At 40.9% G+C, this 18,379-nt stretch overlaps 1 protein-coding gene across 2 annotated transcripts in view; it reads left to right on the forward strand.

Moving 5' to 3' along the window:
- Window positions 1–13,698, forward strand: part of MDM1 (Mdm1 nuclear protein) — a 36,196-nt gene extending 22,498 nt beyond the window's left edge. Inside the window, exons 8-15 of one of the 2 annotated variants that reach the window (XM_067564067.1) lie at window positions 717–755; window positions 1,134–1,309; window positions 2,932–3,216; window positions 4,630–4,778; window positions 4,879–5,003; window positions 7,805–8,054; window positions 10,487–10,555; window positions 12,556–13,698. In XM_067564067.1, coding sequence (XP_067420168.1) covers window positions 717–755; window positions 1,134–1,309; window positions 2,932–3,216; window positions 4,630–4,778; window positions 4,879–5,003; window positions 7,805–8,054; window positions 10,487–10,555; window positions 12,556–12,665 — 1,203 coding nt within the window. In that variant the 3' untranslated portion in view covers window positions 12,666–13,698. The remainder of the gene's footprint in view (window positions 1–716; window positions 756–1,133; window positions 1,310–2,931; window positions 3,217–4,629; window positions 4,779–4,878; window positions 5,004–7,804; window positions 8,055–10,486; window positions 10,556–12,555) is intronic. The other variant, XM_067564068.1, reaches the window with a different exon arrangement.
- Window positions 13,699–18,379: the final 4,681 nt, after the last annotated feature.

Raw genomic sequence — 18,379 nt, forward strand, 5'->3', positions numbered from 1 at the left:
GAAAATAAAAATGTATTCAAGATTTTTTTTGCACTGGCTATTAGCAAACAGTATTTCAGTGGAGGACAAAACTAGGAGGCGGGGGGAAGGGGAGTTCACAAACTAATTTTGTGAAAAATATTTTTATTAATAAAATGATGACAATATAATGTGTAAAGCTAAGAGTTACAACGTTTGTTTTAAGACCAAAAGTAATTTCTTCTTGTTATTATAATGTATGTTTTCCATCTCATGCCTAGATGTTTCAGTGACTGGTGTCTTAGCATGAATGCTTTAGCTGTTAATATTTATATTATAGTAATATCTAGAATCCTAAGGCAGAATCAGTTCCCCATTGTGCTAGGTTCTACAAACATACAGCAAGTGACTATTGCAGTGCCAAAGAACTCACAGTTCAAGGTCCTGATCCTATACGCACATGCTTAACTTTGTACATATGAGAAGGTCTATTGACAAACATCCACCCTTGAAGTATTCAAAAGTTAGATTTAAAAGTGATAGGCTTTTTGACTGTTAGACTAAGATGTTTGAATGCATCACTGCAAAAAATGCAAAATACTGCAAAAATATAACTGATTACAACATTTTTTGTACTTAATCTCTAGGAGGCAGCATAGAGCTACGGTGACAGTTTTGAAATGGTTCACACAATAGTTTTGTTAATGTGATGTCTTAGAAAAGAAATATTAAGACTGTTTTTGTGTTCCTCCCCTTAGGATTCTCAAAACATCCTAAATTACATGTGGTATATGGAGGTTGGTTGCACCTAAGTTCTTGTTATAACGCTTGGAACAATCACATTATTTCTGAACATTGAAGAAGAAATAGAATCCAGCACTAAATTTATTCATGGATGCTGCATAATTTTTTCATGCTTATTGAATAAGTTATCAGTAACGATGCATTGGCTTGACTGCTTAAACACATGCTTTCTAAATAAATATAATTGCTATTTTGGCTTAACTTTTTGTTTTGTTGCTTTTATTGCACCTTACAGTATGTTTGCTGTGTCTGGTCTTGTACTGTGTAACGTGCCTTTCTACTGTAGTTAGCATTAGCTAGTGCAAATACTTCACTATAACTTATAACTGAATTTTAAAATACCAAACATGCTCTGACGTCTGTATGTGCAGGTGAAAGAACTTCGAGAGAAAGCGGAGGCTTACAGGCAACGAGTACAGGGAACCCACTTCTCTCGGCACCATTTGAATCAGATTCTCTCAGATAACAACAGACTTTGGGATGTGTCCTCAAATTCCAGTTCAGAAGAAACCATTAGCAACACCATCAAAGCTCTAGATCTTGCTGGGTAAGGTGCTTATTCTGGATGTGAATGGCATGTTATACTGTAGCTTTAAAAACTGATTTTTTTTTTTTTTAAATTAAATTGAGATTTAACACAATTTTAAGATACCTAATATTTACTAGACTTTGCACAAATTATTTTAGAGCAGTGGAATGTCAAATATTTATCTGATAAGAAGTTTGACAACATTTACTAAAAGAACAAGATAGGGTACGCTTCCCCCGACCTTACGTCTCACTTGGCACAGAGTTCTTGCACACTCTGGCGTAACAGACCAGTGTTTTATTTGTCTTATACTGCAGAGACGAAACAGTACAAGACTTTCCCCAAGCTTCACCCTACTCTCTAGGTACCTTCACCCTACGTTCTAGGCTGGGGGTGGAGAGAAGAGATTGATGGATCGCCTCTCTCTGAGATTCTAGGCTGCTTTCCCTTCCTTTTTCTTTCCTTCTCTCTTCTTGTCTTCCTTTTAACCACCCCATCTGATGAGCTGAATTCCCTTATTAACTGGTTAATCACCCAGTCCTTAATCAATTGTCTCTTAATTTAGCCCATGCAGGAAAGTTTACAGAGTGATGAGTCAGCCTTAGGCTACTCCTACTCTATCACAACCATATATTATGTAAATTGTATCATGCCTACATAAATTGGTTTTTTGTAGAACAAATCAATAGGCCTATGATTAGCAGATCTTGTCCCAGTGCACTTCTGTTTCTAAATTAAAAGCAAGCAATTATGCATTCATGTTTTTTTGCCTCTGCTCTTTGAGGTCCATAAAGATGGATTGAGCAGATACTAAATCTTTCATTTTTTGCTAATAAATGTTAGAGATATTAATAAAGATTGCATGGGTAATTATTCCTAAGTCCAAAAAAAAAGCAGTTTGTCACCTGATCTTAAATCTGATTGTTCAAATCATTGCATGGGTTACTACTATATACAGTCCACTTTCTCCCAGGCAGTGTCTTGGAGGGCTTGGCGGGGGGGAATGATCCATTTGTGTAATTGTAGCCATAATAAAACCAAGTTGAAACCATAATATCTGATGTAAAATACAAGGCCATATCTTCAAAGCTGGCTGGTTTGTTTTTGTGCAAAATGGATCCTTGTACACTAGTCTCTTTTGCATGCACAAATGCCTGACTTCTGTGAACAATTTAAAGACCAAGATTTTCAAAAGATGGAATCTGAGGGTAGGCTCAAGTCTGTTTTACATTAGCCTAATTTTCAAAAAAGTGTTCAGCACCAAACAACTCCCATTGACTGAGGTCAGCTAGGTGCCCAGCGCTTTTGAAAAATCACTGAAGTATTGAAGTATGGACTTAGAAGCCTAATTTAAACTCTTTAAAAAAAAAGTTTTGGCCTGAAAAGAGTCTAATCTTGAAAATTTAGTACATATCTGGATGGTGTTCAACTCTAGTTAAAACTTTAATTTACATTTAAAGTTAATGGTACCTCATATTAGAAATGACTGATTAATCTGTATTCCCTTTTTAATAACTAAATTATTAACTTCTGTCAGGTGCTTGAATTGGATGCAGGCAGTGAATAGAGACCCATACATAGTACATTGGAAAAAAACAAGTGAATATTTGGTGTGAAATACTGTGTGGTTTGTTATATAGGGTTCCTGAGAAACAGATATCTGCAAGCCAAAATATACTGCAGCAACCTGACTCAAGAGAACAGTCCGAACAGAACAATACCGGGAAGTTAGGCATGTCAGATGCCTCCACTGTACCAGTCAGACGACGTCTAGTTTGGGGTGAACAAGACAATGCTGGACAAGTGGAAAATCAGCCACCAGTATTAGAGGAAGATGAAGAAAAAGAAAATAAACAGGAGGCAGCAGAGGCTCAGAAATTGGAAGAAAATGATAAGGATTCTACTGTGGACAGCAAAATAAAAGGGTACATTTTAAAATTTTAGTGTTTTTTCTTTTTTCCAATCTTTCTTTATGGGGTAATTAAAAAATTAAAAATAATAAAATTAAAAAATAAACTAGACTTTACATGCTAGTGCATTTAATAGGTAATTTGCTAGGGCACTAATTTGGATATGAGTATGTATGTTAATAAATAGCAGCAAGTGTCTTAAATTTCAGAATAAGAGAAGATTTGTTTCTCACAGCAGTTGCCTTCAGAAGTGAAGGCCAAAATGGAGGGAGAAAGAGACCCTGAGCTGCTTCACAGATTTGAATCAGCAAATAATTTCCATCAAAGAAAATTAGATTTTAGTAATGCAAAACTTTTAAAAAAAATGTGTAGAAACTAAACACAAAATACTATTTTGATTAAGATGAGTAAATTTAATGCATAACATTTATTTACAATGTTAAAAGCTGTACAGAAGGCCACTCAGAGTAGGCAAGTGATAACACAACATGTAGTCATGTGGAAAATTAAAATGTAGGACTCTGCTTCTGACTCATTTTTGTAGGGTTGGTAGGACTGAAAGGATGTACAGTCTATAGTCTGTTGGATGGAGTGCATAATGTAGTGCTTAAGAGTATATCTACACAGCAGATGGAAGGGCACCTCCCTGTGTGGAGACAGACATGCACTAGCTCTGCTCAAGCTAGCGCTCTAAAAATAGCAGTGTGGCATGGCAGCGCAGGGAACAGCATGGGCTAGCAGCCAGAGTATGTACTCAGAGGGTCAGGCAGGACTGTACTCAGGTGGCTAGTCCAAGCCACTGCTCATGCTGCTGCATCCACACTGCTTTTTTTTAGCGTGCTAGCTTGAGCAAGTTGAGCTCCATGTACTGGGAAGCACCCTCCCAGTGGTTGTGAAGACATACCCTTTGACTTCTTCAGCAAACTTGAACAGTGTTGCTGGGCTTTGTAGGAAGCTGTGTCCTGACACAGAGGTGGCGTTTCCTGACACGGGAGAGGGAGGGAGTGTATTGGCATCCTTGGTTTTGACATCTCCCATATGTAGGAATATACTTAGAAATATTGAGGACTGATTTGAGTACAATATTTGGCAGTTGACTTGTCCATGTCTCCTCTAATTATAATAGAGTTTTAGGCCTTTTACCATGCATGTTTTACAAACTCAGTTGTAGCACAAGATGTTTGATCACATTTTCTATCTTAGAAAATATTTTTATGGCCCCCATCACTGTAATATCTGAGCATCTCTGTCTTTAACATATTTATCCTCACAACACCCTTGTGAGGTAGGGAAGTGCTATTATCCCATTCTACAGATGGGGAACAGAGATCATAAGTGACATGCCCAAGGTCACACAGGACGTCTGTAGTAGAACAGAGACTTCTGCCAGTGCCCTAATCGTTAGATCACCCTTCCTCATTTTTGCAGAGAAAATGCCTCACTACTGAATCGTTCAGCAGATAGGTCAGATTCTTCTTCAGTATCGTCAGGAAAAGGTGGCAGGCTTCCTACTCCTGAGTTGAAAGCACTTGGTGGAACCCAAAGAACTCATCATGATCTTACTACACCAGCTATTGGTAAAAAATATTTAAAATGAAAAGCAACATTTTGAGGGAATTCATTAATTCATTTAATTGTTTAATTAAAAACTAAGTATTTTTTCTTCTGTTACTTTAGGAGGTGCAGTTTTAGTGTCTCCACCTAAAATGAAGTCTTCATCCCCAGAGCAGAGAAAGAAAAAGTCTTTAGAAACACACTATTCTGCATCTAAACAAGCCTCAAGAGAAAGAAAATCCAGAAGGGTGAGACAAAGCAAGCATTTATCAATATGCAGTGTAGAAAGATACAGATAGGATATCTTTTTTTTATGTCAATCTGAATACTTGTTTTAACCCTGTTTAAGGATTGATATGTCTAAATATTCAATGTTATCTGTGATGAAGAGAGGCTGGTAGTTACATAATTTTGTTAAGCAACAGAAACTAAAGGGGACTATGGAGTGAATGCTACATTATCTCCTATATATATTTCTGCACTGAAGCATGCGGAGTCTGGAGGAAAGCCTGCTGCTAAGAGCATCTGCCTACTACCCTTAGCCCAGCTCACTCCTGAATCATGCAGAGCTCCAAACTCCATGGGCTGGGTAGGGAAGCATGCCACATTGGCGTCACTCTCCCCTTCTATTGCCTTTTGGAATTTTCTGCTTCATTTTACTTTAAATTTGCTTTCTCTGTACATCCTAGTATAGGGGTCAAAAGATATTAAGACAGTACTTAGTTTCTCAGGTCTTCATGGATTATATATTTTAAGGCCAGAAAGGACCACTGTGATCATCTAGTCTGATCTCATGCATAACAGGTCACAGAACTTCCCTGAATTAATTCCTGTTTGAACTAGAGCATTTATTTAAGAGAAACATCCAGTCTTGATTTTAAACTGTCAGTGATGGAGAATCCACTACAACTCTTGGTCAATTGTTCCAATGGCTAATTTCACTCACTGTTAAAAATGTACATTTTATTTTCAATCTGAATTTCTCTAGCTTTAGTTTCCAGCAACTGGATTTTGTTATACTTTTGTCTTCTAGAGCCATATATTTTGTTCCCCATGTTAGTTCTTATAATCTCTAATTAATTCATCCCTTGGCCTTCTCTTTGTTAAGGTAAATAAATTTAGCTCCTTGAATTCCAAAAGCCTTCATGGTCCATAGTCGCATCACTTTTTCACAAGAAGGTGTGTGATCTCAATTTCTAAATATGTTTCAGATTTAACTGCAGATTTTCCCTAGTGTGATAGGATATATAGTAGAAGCAGGAACACTAAGTTTTTGTTTTTGTTTTAAATTCACAGTTCACAACTTTTGTCCCATAAGTGTCGGGTGACAAGATCACTGTAATTATGCTATGTCTTTTGGTTTCCTGTTAGGCTGCCTCCTAAAATTTATTCAGAATCATAATTCCTTCTCTTTTCACATCCTTCACTATTTACCCTCATGGAAATAACATATTGGTTGTTCCCTTTATTCAGGATTTTCCTCAATATCTAAGAGTTAGTATTAACAGTGCCATAAATATAGCATCCTGTCTCCCAATTTCCTGGTTGGGATACCTAGGATCATCATGTCACTTGTTCCTGGCTTCCCAAGTGTTCCAAACATCTTTTAGTTGCTGGTTGGCTTTTAGTAGAGTTTTAAATCTTTTAGGGGTCTTGTGACTTAGGGTACGTCTACACTAGAAACATAAGACTACCAATATTACGTTGACTTATGGTTCATGTCCACACTACCCTCCTTGGGTTGGTGGTGCGTGTCCTCACCAGGAGCGCTTCCACTGACCTAAGAGGGGCAGTGTGGGGAGCTGAGAGCCCAGTTTCTCAACTCTGCTGGCAGCTCCCTGCCAGAAGCCTGGCTACCCCAAAGGCTCCTGGCAGACTGCCCCCCCGCCCATTCCCTTTAAGGAGTGGAGGAAGCCACCAGGGTTCTCTCCTCCCCATTCCCCACTGGTTGCTGGGGAAAGCTTACTGGGGCTTTTTGCCTCTGGGGAGCAGAGTCCAGCTGCCTTGGCTTCTCCCCCCCCCCCCGCCCCCGTCGCCCCCTCCCTACAGGAGCAGGGCAGTCTTTTCAATTTCACTGCTCACCAGCCCAGACTTCTCACCCCAGCTCCCAGCTGAGGGGGGGTGGAGGTCTGAAGCCACCCAGCTCTCCAGGGAGCAGGGGGTAGCTGAGCTCTAGCTGCCAGGCTTTGCAACCAATGGCGGTCTACACAGACACCGTCACCCTAATTACACAGACATAAGCCTTATGCCTCTCGTGGAGATGGAGTTATGTCGGTGTAGCAGGGCACTTACATCGATGGGAGAAAGACTAGTATAGACTCTGACGTAATTAGGTCAACAAACTGCTTTATGTCAGCCTAACTGTATAGTGTAGATCAGCCCTAAGTTAATGCTGTTTTATTGTCAGAAAAGAGTCAGCCCACTTTTCAAATTCCTACACTGACCTTCATTGTTAATAATAGTGAGCACTTCATAAACATTAACTTTCACAAAGCTCCTTCAAGGTAACTGAGTATTAATCCCCATATTAATCTCATAGTCCCATTTTGCAGCTGAGGAATCAAAGTACAGAGGTTGTGACTACAAAGTTATGGTTAGAGGTAGGATTAGAAACTCAGGCATCCAACTCCCAGGCTTTTGCTCAGTCCAGTAGTTTGTACTCTCTCCACGTTTTCTCTGCTCTTAGAGATGGTCATGGAAGCTTGGAAGTGATTTATTTTCCAGAGGAAAGAATCTAACTTGGTACTGTGTGTGAATGCACACACGGTCTAATACTGCAGGTCTGGGCCAGATGAAACTGCAAAAGCAGTCTAGTGCTGTTACAAATGTGTAAAGCTTTTTTTTGGGTCATGTTTAGGTTATCCTTAGTAATGTGAGCTTTGCTTAACACTGTCCCAAAGCCTTAAGTCGCTTGCATGCCCTGCAAGCTCCAACAAGACACAGCCAATACTCACAACTTGCATGCGCCTCTGTACTTCGTTTGGTATAACTCAAACAAATTTGCAATTTTGTTTATAAAATAACAGCAGTCTTTTCCATGGTATTTCAGTTTGAAGGGGAAGCAGAATCTGTGTCATTACTTGCCACCCCAGCTGCTGGATTGAAAACATTAGATCCTTTGCCTCTGAGGAAGGATACTTGGCCCACTATCAATGCTTCTGATGAAAGACCTTCTCCAACTTCAGCACATCCAACTACAGCTCCTGTGCAGAAATCAGTCAAACGCTCTACTCCCCCCTACTGGAATCCATCCTGTCGCATTCAAGGGAGTCTCAGGGATCCAGAGTTCCAGCATAATGGTTGGTGGTTTTTTTAATAGGTTTTTTCAATTAACTGAGTTTTTTTATCAGTGTGTGCTAATAGTTTCCTTGAAAATGTTCAGGGCCCAAAGTTTTGTGACTTCCAACAAAGAACGACAGTGCTTATTGCAGAGAAAATCTTTTCTACCAGCATGTTTCATTTTGCTAGAACAACTGCATTATTCTCCCCCTAAATGAGTTACTTTTATGCTGCTGTAAAAAGAGTTGGCCTTTCTATGCTTAGGTTCCAGTATCTGTTGTCTAATAGAGCTTTCATGATTTCAGTAAGGAATTATTAGATACATGAAATAACTAACACTGTGTGAACAGTTCTCTCTCTTCTGTAGGCAGCAGGAGGAAAACCTAGTACATTTCCAGTTAGGGTTACCCACGCAGATGGGTAGTTGGACAACTCCACAACATCATCATACAATTCTACTGTATGGGGGGAGAAGAGCAAGGACAATAGGCTAGGTGTGATACAACAGTTATTTCCCCCTTTCACCATAGCTTTCCAGGGAGAATCAGCTGAAAAGCTAACACAACTTGAGGCTGCGATGTTTACATGCTCTTTTATGTGCTGTGGAGCACCCCCCTTTGTGGAACAGTGATGTTCATGAGAGAGTTGCTGGAAACCCTGTAAATATCATGGTCCCACCAGAGCTATGTTAAAAGGGGGTAATGTAGCGAGTCAGGGTCTCTGTGAGGATGGTCCTGGCCTCTATAAGATCACCAGACATTTATGTGGATTTTGAGAGAACTCTAGGTTTTGAGGATTCTTGTGTGTGGGGGTGGTGAGAGGAGAGGGAAATCCAGCCTTCTCTATCTTTAAAAGATGTGGTGGAAGTTCTGCAGCATTTTCTGCTCCCTGCGGGTATGTCTACAATGCACATTAAGCCCAGGCTCTCAGGTTTGAGCCCAAGCCACTTTCCATCTTTACACAAATCAGTCTGACTCAGGTCAGCAAGCACTCAGGATCCAGGTCTTAGGAGCTGGCTAGGAGGGTAAGTCAGAGCCCTAGTGCCTGCTGTGACTTGGGTCTAATGCTTGTCATGTTGCAGAATTAATACACCTGAAGCCAAAGATTAGAATTGGAAGGTCTCTATAGTGTAGTATGGATGTGTTAGGACATCTGTGAGATCTGGGTTTAGCAATTGTAAACCTAGGCTTACAATCAGTGTAGACGCTCTAATACAGGATTGGAAAACTGAGTCCACAAGCCTAGATCCCACAGGCCCAGGTTTACAATGCACTGTAGACATATCCTGTGTGAACTCTTCATTAGAGGAGCAGTTTGGACCAATGTGGCTCAAAGTAGTTTTAACAACACTAGTAACCATACAGTGGTGGTATCTATATGATAAGTAACAAAACCCCTTAGATATCAAAGTAAAATTTGTATAGCTAAGTTCCAGTTCCACAAAGACTTTATTCACATACTTAAGGTCCTACAGTTGAAAAACATTAAATTCCTTGCATCTTCAGAGATGGATAAAGTAAGGTAATTGCTCATTTTACAATGGAGCAAGTGGTAAACAGCTTCAGTGACTTGCCTAAATCCAGAGAAAATCATTATTAGAGCTCCAGAGGGGTAGCTGTGTTAGTCTGTATACAGCAAAAACAACGAGAGTCCTGTAGCACTTCAAAGACTAACAAATTTAATTTCTACAGGCATAAGCTTTCGTGGGCTGTAACCCACTTCGTCAGATGTAAGGAATAGAAATCACATAGGAGGTGTGTATATATACACATATCCAAGGGTAAGTAACAACAATGGGGAAGGTAGATAAAAGCAAAGTCCATTCATTTAGAGTAGTTGAGGCCCATTCACAACCATTGATTAGGAGGTGAGACTGTGGACTTTGCTTTTATCTACCTTCCCCATTGTTGTTACTTACCCTTGGATATGTGTATATATACACCTCCTATGTGATTTCTATTCCTTACATCTGACGAAGTGGGTTACAGCCCACGAAAGCTTATGCCTGCAGAAATTAAATTTGTTAGTCTCTAAAGTGCTACAGGACTCTTGTTGTTATTAGAGCTGGGATTAGAAGTAGGGCCATATCCTACCTGCAAGTCCTAAGTGCAAACCATTAGATCTTACTTCACTGTATAACTATGGTAACCTCCAAAGATAGCTGCCTTGAAAAGAATACAGTGGAATACACTTATTCCATCCTCATCTCAACACCATTTTCAGAGTACTATGTCATAAGAAAGGTATTACAATGGGAGTTGTTATAATGGGGATAAGTAAGGGAGTCTCGGTCCTGTAATTAACAAGTATGCAGTATCCTAATTGTAGTTACATTTTTAGAAGTAATGTTTTAAATAATTTTTGACATGAAGTGTCATCCTGTGTAGACTTCTGATTCAGAAACAGCTCTCTTTTAAATGGTATAGAAATACACCTGTCCCTTTTCTTCTAGGGAACACTGTGAGTCCGAAGATGAGCCATTTCCAGTTACCGCTGCAGGAAAGAAACTATAATGATGAAGGTATTTTTCATTATGAAATATTAAACAGTATGTATCATATGGATGAATTCTGACTTTATCTGCATCCCAAGAGATGGGTGTATGCAGGACATAATGCAGCCATCCCAAGCCTAGGCCAACAAAACCTTAATGCATAGCCACATAATTAAAAAGAAAGCCAAATATTTTTCTCTGCTCAGTAATCTGAAAAGTTAAATACAAACCACTATGAAAAAAACTGTAAAATGTGGTTAAAAATGAAACTGATCATAACTGTGGTTCAGTATGGCTAATAACTATTTGCTCCGAACTCAAGTTTAACTACCCTCTCCACCGCCCACATTTTCACCAGCCTTTCTGGTTCCAGCTTCGACTAGAAGCAAAGTGCAAAAGTACTATGCCTGAGGGTGTTCTGGTATTTTCAACCTAGCTAGAAAATGGAAGTATCTGTAATTTTATGGGATAGCCTATTCTCATGAGAATATGAATCCAGGTTCTATGTATTCTCCGAGGGAGCTTTCAAAATCGTGTCTATGCCAGGAGACTGCCTCTCTGCCATGATGCACTGCTGTACTTCCATACTGTAATTACAGATTTTGTCACTGCTCTAGTAAGATGGTTACTGTCAGTAATAGCATTAGATGCATCAGTTCTCCAGACAAGGAGAACAAATAGTACTGTGACTTTTCAGAAGTCAAACACAACTTGAGCCCACACCCTACAATGTGCTGTATTTTCTGTGAGTTTAAATCAGATTGTTTAACATTTAATAACATCTCTAAAAGCTTGCCTTAAGCCTTTGAAAGACTTTTTTTGACTAAACATTCTTAAATAGGTTCCCAAGTTACACATACAAAAAAATCTCTTATGAGCAAACTGCTAATTGTAGCTGTGCATGTAAGTGTGTGGTTGAGCTCTCAATCTATTTGTATGCATAACAAATTTATGCACTCAAGATACCTACGTTGGGGCAGAATTGAGTCTCTTTCTGACAGCTCATACTGTGTCACTCATTGTTTTTAGTAACAAAGCTGCAGTCTGGTACAACACTTATCTAAAATGTGCGGTGAGATTGTGGGATGTTGCAGAGTACTGTGGAATTTCACATGCTTTATGTAGACATATAGATGCTTTGCTGAGCACTTTGCACTGCCCACACACTTTCCAGCCAACTGCAATGACTAAAATAAACAGAATTGCCTTGCTCCTCAGCTACAACCAAGGAGCGCATAATGCATCTGAAAGGTAGGGGGTGCAAAGGAGCTACTTTTACACTACTTTCATGCTCCCAATTCTAATTTGGCTGTGCAGCAGCTGGTCCTCTTGAGTAATGTAAAGCAACCTGAGGACGGCTGTAATCTACACTAGCTGCCATAAACCCCAAGGGACCAATACAGCTCCCAGGGATTACTAGAACACACATGAATCAAAACCACATTAAATATGCTGAGAAGGGGGAAAAAGCTTAGGAGCTGCTCTGCCAGTTTTGTACCACTGGAGGATCATTTTATGCTGTAAAGATGAGCACAATGACTCCAGTTTTCAAAGGAGCCAAAGAGAGTACAGTGTCCAACGCTCATTGCATTTCACTGGGAATTGAGCACCTCACTTAAAAATCCCAGTCACTATCCTTGTAACTTTCTAATTAGTTTCCCCTGCAACAATAAAGCTAACACGTGATTTAGAAGTTTGTTGGTATTTGATTTTGTAGCATCCATTGACATAAAACATGTGAACTAGCTAGCATGTGTGGTAGTGCAAATCGCATGCCTGCCAGGGAGGAGAAAGATCTACCCATAGCCGTTAGCACAGAGGAGACCCCTGGCGAGATCACATAAGAGGGGCAGAGGGCCTGGTTCTAACCCTTGTGGCTGTGGGGTGTCACTGCTCCTCCGGGACATGCCCTTTGTGCAGTATTTTTTGCATTTGAGAAGTCAGCTGCAGCTGCTTTGCTTGTTTTAAATTGGTCTAATCTGTGGATTTAGTTATAGATTTGTTTTCCTTGTTGCATTCCCTCTCAGATGACAGATTGTCCCAGATCTCCGCTCGCTCTGCAGCCTCCAGCTCACTTGCATCTCAGGTTCTGGAACGAGCTCAGAAGAGAAAAGAGAATTTCTGGGGCAAGTCGTAATATGTTCCATCAAGGAGTTGCTGTTTTGAAAACTGTTTTGTACAATGATGTATTTTTATTGCACACAGTTGTGTACTTTTTTGATTTCTGGCAAATTTTGTACTGCATGCTTTCACCTACTGGTAAAATGGCCTGACCCAGAGGGATATCAAGCATTTGCCACTCCTATTGAAACAGATGGGAGCTGTGGGTACACAGTATCTGCCATTTTACAAGAGCCCTTTTTAATCTTTTGGTTATGGCATCTTTTGAAATTGAAAGTAATTCTTTTTATACAACTTGTATATCATTTTAAAAGATGTTTTACTACAAGAATATAGTACACCAAGAACAGTATTATGGGGGCGATACCATCATTCACCAGTACTGTTGTACCTCAGACATTTGATTTCAAGCATGACTGAGTTAGGAAATAGTTACGTTAGGTGTTTTGTTAATAGTGCTGTATGAATTGTGAACAGGGCTGTGCTGTCATGAAGTCATTTAGCAGTATCTGACCCTGTGAAATATGCAACAAGTGTTGAGCTTTTGGTTAGGACTCCAGGATTGTTCAAGTTTAAAATAAATAATTTTAAAAAAATCACCCACTTGTTTCTTGCCTAGAAGACTTGAGAGCTCACTGTATGGGATCACTGTTAGCCATGTCAGGAGTATCCATATATATATGGCTGTACTGTTAAGTCCTGTTTTTAACGTTTGTTTTAGATACTGGGGGAAAAACCCCTAAAGTGCTGGTATTCTTAATTTTAAACACTGGTATTTAATTACCTGCTCCTGCTCCTCAATTATCTCTTCATTCTCCTCTTCTACTTGTCTGTTTCTGGGTGAGTGAACTACTGTAATGATGGTCACAACTAAAATTGTGATTTATGCTGATGACCTATTTTTTCTTTTTATTGACAAAAGTTAATATGAAGTAGGTGAAAATATTTGCTTAATAGCCTGTTTTTAAAAAATTTAAGTGTTTGTTTTTAAATATTTGTACAAAGAAGAATTTGAATTTTGTATACATTTAAAAATTAAAAAAAAAAAATCAAGTTTGCCGTGTTTCCAGTCAGCTTATTATACCCAACATGGGGCAGCAGCTTGCCTTCCAGCAGGTCAGAGTCCGTCTCTGTGGACCTCTCTCTTCATATGGACACAGGCAGCTGTTCAGACTGAATCTCAGTGGCCTTCTGGAAGATAAGCTGCTGTCCTGGAAGAGTCCAGAACTGCTCTTTATAAAACAGTTTCTCATGCACTGTACATAAGCTGACATTTGGAATCATGATCAACTGGACCCAGAGCCAAAGACCATAGTCCAAGTTGAAAGACTGAGGCTTTCTCTGAACTGGGCCCTCACAAACCAGCTGGCTGCTATATGTTAGTATCAGGAATGAGAGGTAGGCAACTTTTGTGCAAACCACAGGGGAGATTGTCTTAAAATATAGTTTCCTGTCAGTTGAAAGAGTTCCTCTAGAAAAGTTCACCCTTCAGCTCTTCATGCCTATTTCATAAGGACTCTGACATTTAAAATAGGGTTGGTTGAAAATTTTTCAGATTATTTAATGGAAAACTGGATTTTTGATAAAGCAAAAGTGTTTTCCACCCAATCTTTCCATTTTCTGCCAAAATGGAATGGCTGGAACCAGAAATACTACTTTATGGAAATAGCAATGTGTAGTGCCTTATAGGAGTTGTAGTTCAGTGACCTTATTTATTCTAACCTTTCGGCTGGACTAGGTGGCCCATGATGAATGCACAAAGGTCAGGGACTCCCATGATGCACTGCCTTTTCATTCCACAAGGGGACAGTGTGGTGCTTCTCTCATGAGGTACTGTGGCAGCATCTCCAAAATTTTTCTAGTTTTGGCCAAACTTTTAGTTGTCAAATTCCCACTAGGGAAATAATCAAGTTTCCATAGGAAAATTTAGACAACACGAATGTTCATCAGAATTTTCCACAAGTTATTTTTGGCCATCTTTGAAGCTTTTGGGAGATACTTCTCTGATCTTCAAGGCAGCCACCAAAAGCTCAATGCACACTTCCATTCGGTAATACTATTGATACCACATTAGCAATTTGGCTGATAGTTTGAGTTAACTGAAGGCAAAAACTTACTGTTAAGGACGGTCCCTCCTGTTTTGAAACAAGCTGGATATTGAGGCAAGTTTGAAAATAAAACAAACTTAGTTTTACTGACTCAAAGATTAAACCTGTTTTGTTGCCAATAGCAACCCCAAGAGAAGGCAGCATGTCCCCTGCTTCCAAGAGTTTACTCAGCATAATCAGCATCTTATTTCTTGTCATTTTTATATTCAGTTTAATACTCTGCACCTAAATGTTCAGTGTGTGCTGTAGCACTTCAGTGTAGACACAACATGACAGATTTGTCACTGTAGTAAATCCACTGCTGAGAGATGGTAGCTAGGTCAATGGGCGTTAGTTCTGCTTACTACATTTCTCAGGGTTGTGAATTTTTCACATCTCTGAGCCGTGTAACTGGGTCAACCTATCTTTCTACTGTAGACCAGCCCCAAGTGTTGACATTTGTGATTTTTGGATTTAATGCCTCACTGTGATGAAAAGAATAATCGCAGTAGCACTCTTGATTCAGGCTGTCAACACTGCATTAGTTAACTTTCCAACTTATAGTAGTCACCAGAGCTAGAAATTTTTTGAAAAATGAAAATTTAGATTCTAAAGCATAGTTCTGAAGCAATAAGTACATTCTGGGGTAAAGTTCACAGCCATAGACTATTTTGTGCTCTCCCTATAATAAATCCCCCACTTCCACATTATCTTCTAAGCAGCGCATTGGAGGTATTGCTTTATGGCAAATAAGTAGGCATGGTGGGGAGGAAAAGTGTTGACTGCTTCCATCCATCCCTTCTGTTAGAGCAATAATTCTGTAATGCTCTCTCTATTTCATTACCAGGAAACTAAACTACTTGAAAAGAGTTTCAGTAACATAGCGTCCTTTGAAAATAGGCACTGTGCGCTTCATTGCATGATGCCAAATTCTTAGAGTTACATGAATCCCCAGCTTTCTGCTTCATGCTTGACATTCTATCTCAGCTGTTTGTAGTGTGTGATAAGTTATAGGCAAAGAGTCCAAGCCTTCATCCACAGAAGTAAATGGAAGCTTTGCGCTTAAGTTTGTTAGCCAAGTTTTAGCAGAGTTAGACTGGAACAAAATAGTTCTACTGCTCAAACACAAATGAATGATAAAGGAAAGTCTTAATGGGGATTTAAATTGTTGATATATTTTTTAATCGATTGACTACATTTTCTTGCAAGAAGTGTCTCATTAGATGTGACACAAATTAGCATGCTGATTCCATGCAATTATTCTAACCTTTACAGAAATGAGTCTCCATAACAGGAGATGAAGACTATGCAGAAGTCTGTTTAACATTTTGTAACACAGTACAATCTCCTGTTCATGCAGCTAGTGCTTTTTTCTTAAATATATCAGATGAGGAAAGCACTATTTCAAATGCTTTCTATTAAAATAGAAAGCAGAAAATAGTGAGGAGTACAAGAGATGGAAGCTGTTGGGAGAGCTAGGAAGTTTCCTTTGACTGCTTTGAAACAGCTGCTACTTATGACAGTGGATATGTCCAATTTTTTTGGCTGTGAATCTAATAGATTATCCACTATGGTAAAAGGATTATTGGGAGTTTTATGTTAAATATTTATTAACATTACATGAGTTCCCTAAATATTTTGATGTTAACTACTTCTTGGTTAAATGTAAATCTATGGTAATGCAGGTAAAAGCATCAGTAAGTGAGCCCGAGACCTACCTCTGGTAATGTAGGATTAGCCCTACTCACTGTACACTTAAATTTTCCTGGCATTACTTTATTAGTTAGGATTATAGAGGAAAAAAACATTCCCCTCTAATGGGCGTAGCTATGCCAGCAAAAGCCCTAATTTAATCCTTTTGCCAGTAGAGCTTATTTTGGTTGGGGCATTGGTATCAGATACACTGGCAAAAGGACTCTTCAGTTGGTATAAACTGTCTCCAGTAGGAGGGTGTGCTTGTAAGCCCTTTCTAATGGTGACAAGGCCTCTGAGGGGAGAAAGACAACAGATGAAGTTGTCTTGTAGAACATCACTATTCAGATCCTCCAGAGATCTTGACAGGGGTCCTCCAGCAATGTGTATGAAGGACCTAAACATTTCTATTTTGTTTAATTTACATTAAATGGAGGCAATTAGCAAGAGGTATTTTTTGTTTTTCAATTGACCTTTTGGGTCATTCTTTAATCGCATACGTCCACTGGGACTTTGAGTCTGTAGAGAGTCACGTGGCCAGTCCCTCATGGCCCTTGGGGTTCCCCTCTTGCACAAACAGCTCACAGCCATCTGCGTTGCTGTCACCCGTGCTTATTTATTTACAGTGCACACAGTCAGTTCCCCGCTCCCTGCCCCCAGTCCTCTAGGGACCCCTCCTGGCCAGCAGGGAAACTGACTTGCAGTCCTCCCCGCCTTGCTTGGTCACACCTCACCCTTCTGCTTTCCTGCGCAGGCCTATATACCAAGGTAGCCAGCTTCTCCATCTTTGTCTTATTAGTCAGGACTCTGGCTTAGCCTAGTCAGTGCTGTCAGCTGTTGCCTGCTCCCTTTTTAGTTCTTGGCTCCGCTGACCTGCACTGCCTCAGCCCAGCTCACTGGGTTAGGGGTGGTAGAGGCACCTGAGGGGTTTGCCACCCTCCACTCTGTCATACACCTCCCACCTTTAATGAACGAGCCGGTTCACCCACTCCCTACCTGTCTTTGGCGAGCTATGCAGAGTGCTACGAGGCAGCTCATTCTCTTCCTGTTGGGGACGCATGGAGTCTTTGTCCCTGGAGCTCGCTCCTGGCTTGCTCTGCCCATCCTCCACACGGGCACGCTGCTCCTGTCCCTTCAGCCCACAGATCCAGCACTCAGACCCGTGCATGGGCTGGTCATTTCCCTGCTCTCCCAAGCTTCCCTGCTGGGGTTCCTTATCGGCCTTCTCCTCCCCAGGGGTTCCACTGCCCCCACCTCCACAGGAGTAACACCTGGGGGGCCCCCACCCTGCTGGGTCCGGCCACTGCTTCCACTGTTGCCCCTTCCCCCCACAAGTCCAACATTCCCATGCACTGGTAGGCTCTGAGGGGTCTGGGCTACCTGTCTTCGCCTCCTTGTCGGTTTCCTGTCCCCTTCTCTCTCTCAGGTCCTAGGGGGCTATTTGCTTTTTCCTCTCATTGCCTGTGTCTAGGGGTCTAGTCTTCCGAGGGGCCCTGAGTCCCCTTACTCTTTCCTTCCTCCTCCTGGGGACCCTCCTATCCTCCAACTCCCTGGAAGGGGTCCCCAGTCTGCCCCCAGCAGGACCAGGTAGGGCAATCCCCTTACTACCCCAACCTGCTGCCAATTAAACTGCCCATTGGCCTCAAGGGGCACCTGGGCCAGCAGGTATCGCCTGGTCTCCCCATGGACTCAGCGCACTCTGGCCCCTGGGACTATCCCATAGTGGCTTCACCAGCCCCCAGCAGATCAGCAATTGGGTGGAGGCGGGGTCCACCAAACCCTGTTGGGGTTTCCTCTCCAGCTGGCTGGGGGCCCAATGGCTGCCCCCTCAGCCTCCCCTGGCTGCCAGCCCACCCACAAAAGTCCACTAGTCTGCATTCCATATCAGGGCAGTCCTGTTTCTTGTGACCAAGGCAGCCACACTGCCAACACATCAGTTCCTGGCCCCAGC

Source organism: Emydura macquarii, unplaced genomic scaffold, assembly GCF_026122565.2.
Source record: "Emydura macquarii macquarii isolate MOO-44397 ecotype Brisbane River unplaced genomic scaffold, CSIRO-AGI_Emac_v2 contig_2636, whole genome shotgun sequence".
Lineage (NCBI taxonomy): Eukaryota > Metazoa > Chordata > Testudines > Chelidae > Emydura > Emydura macquarii.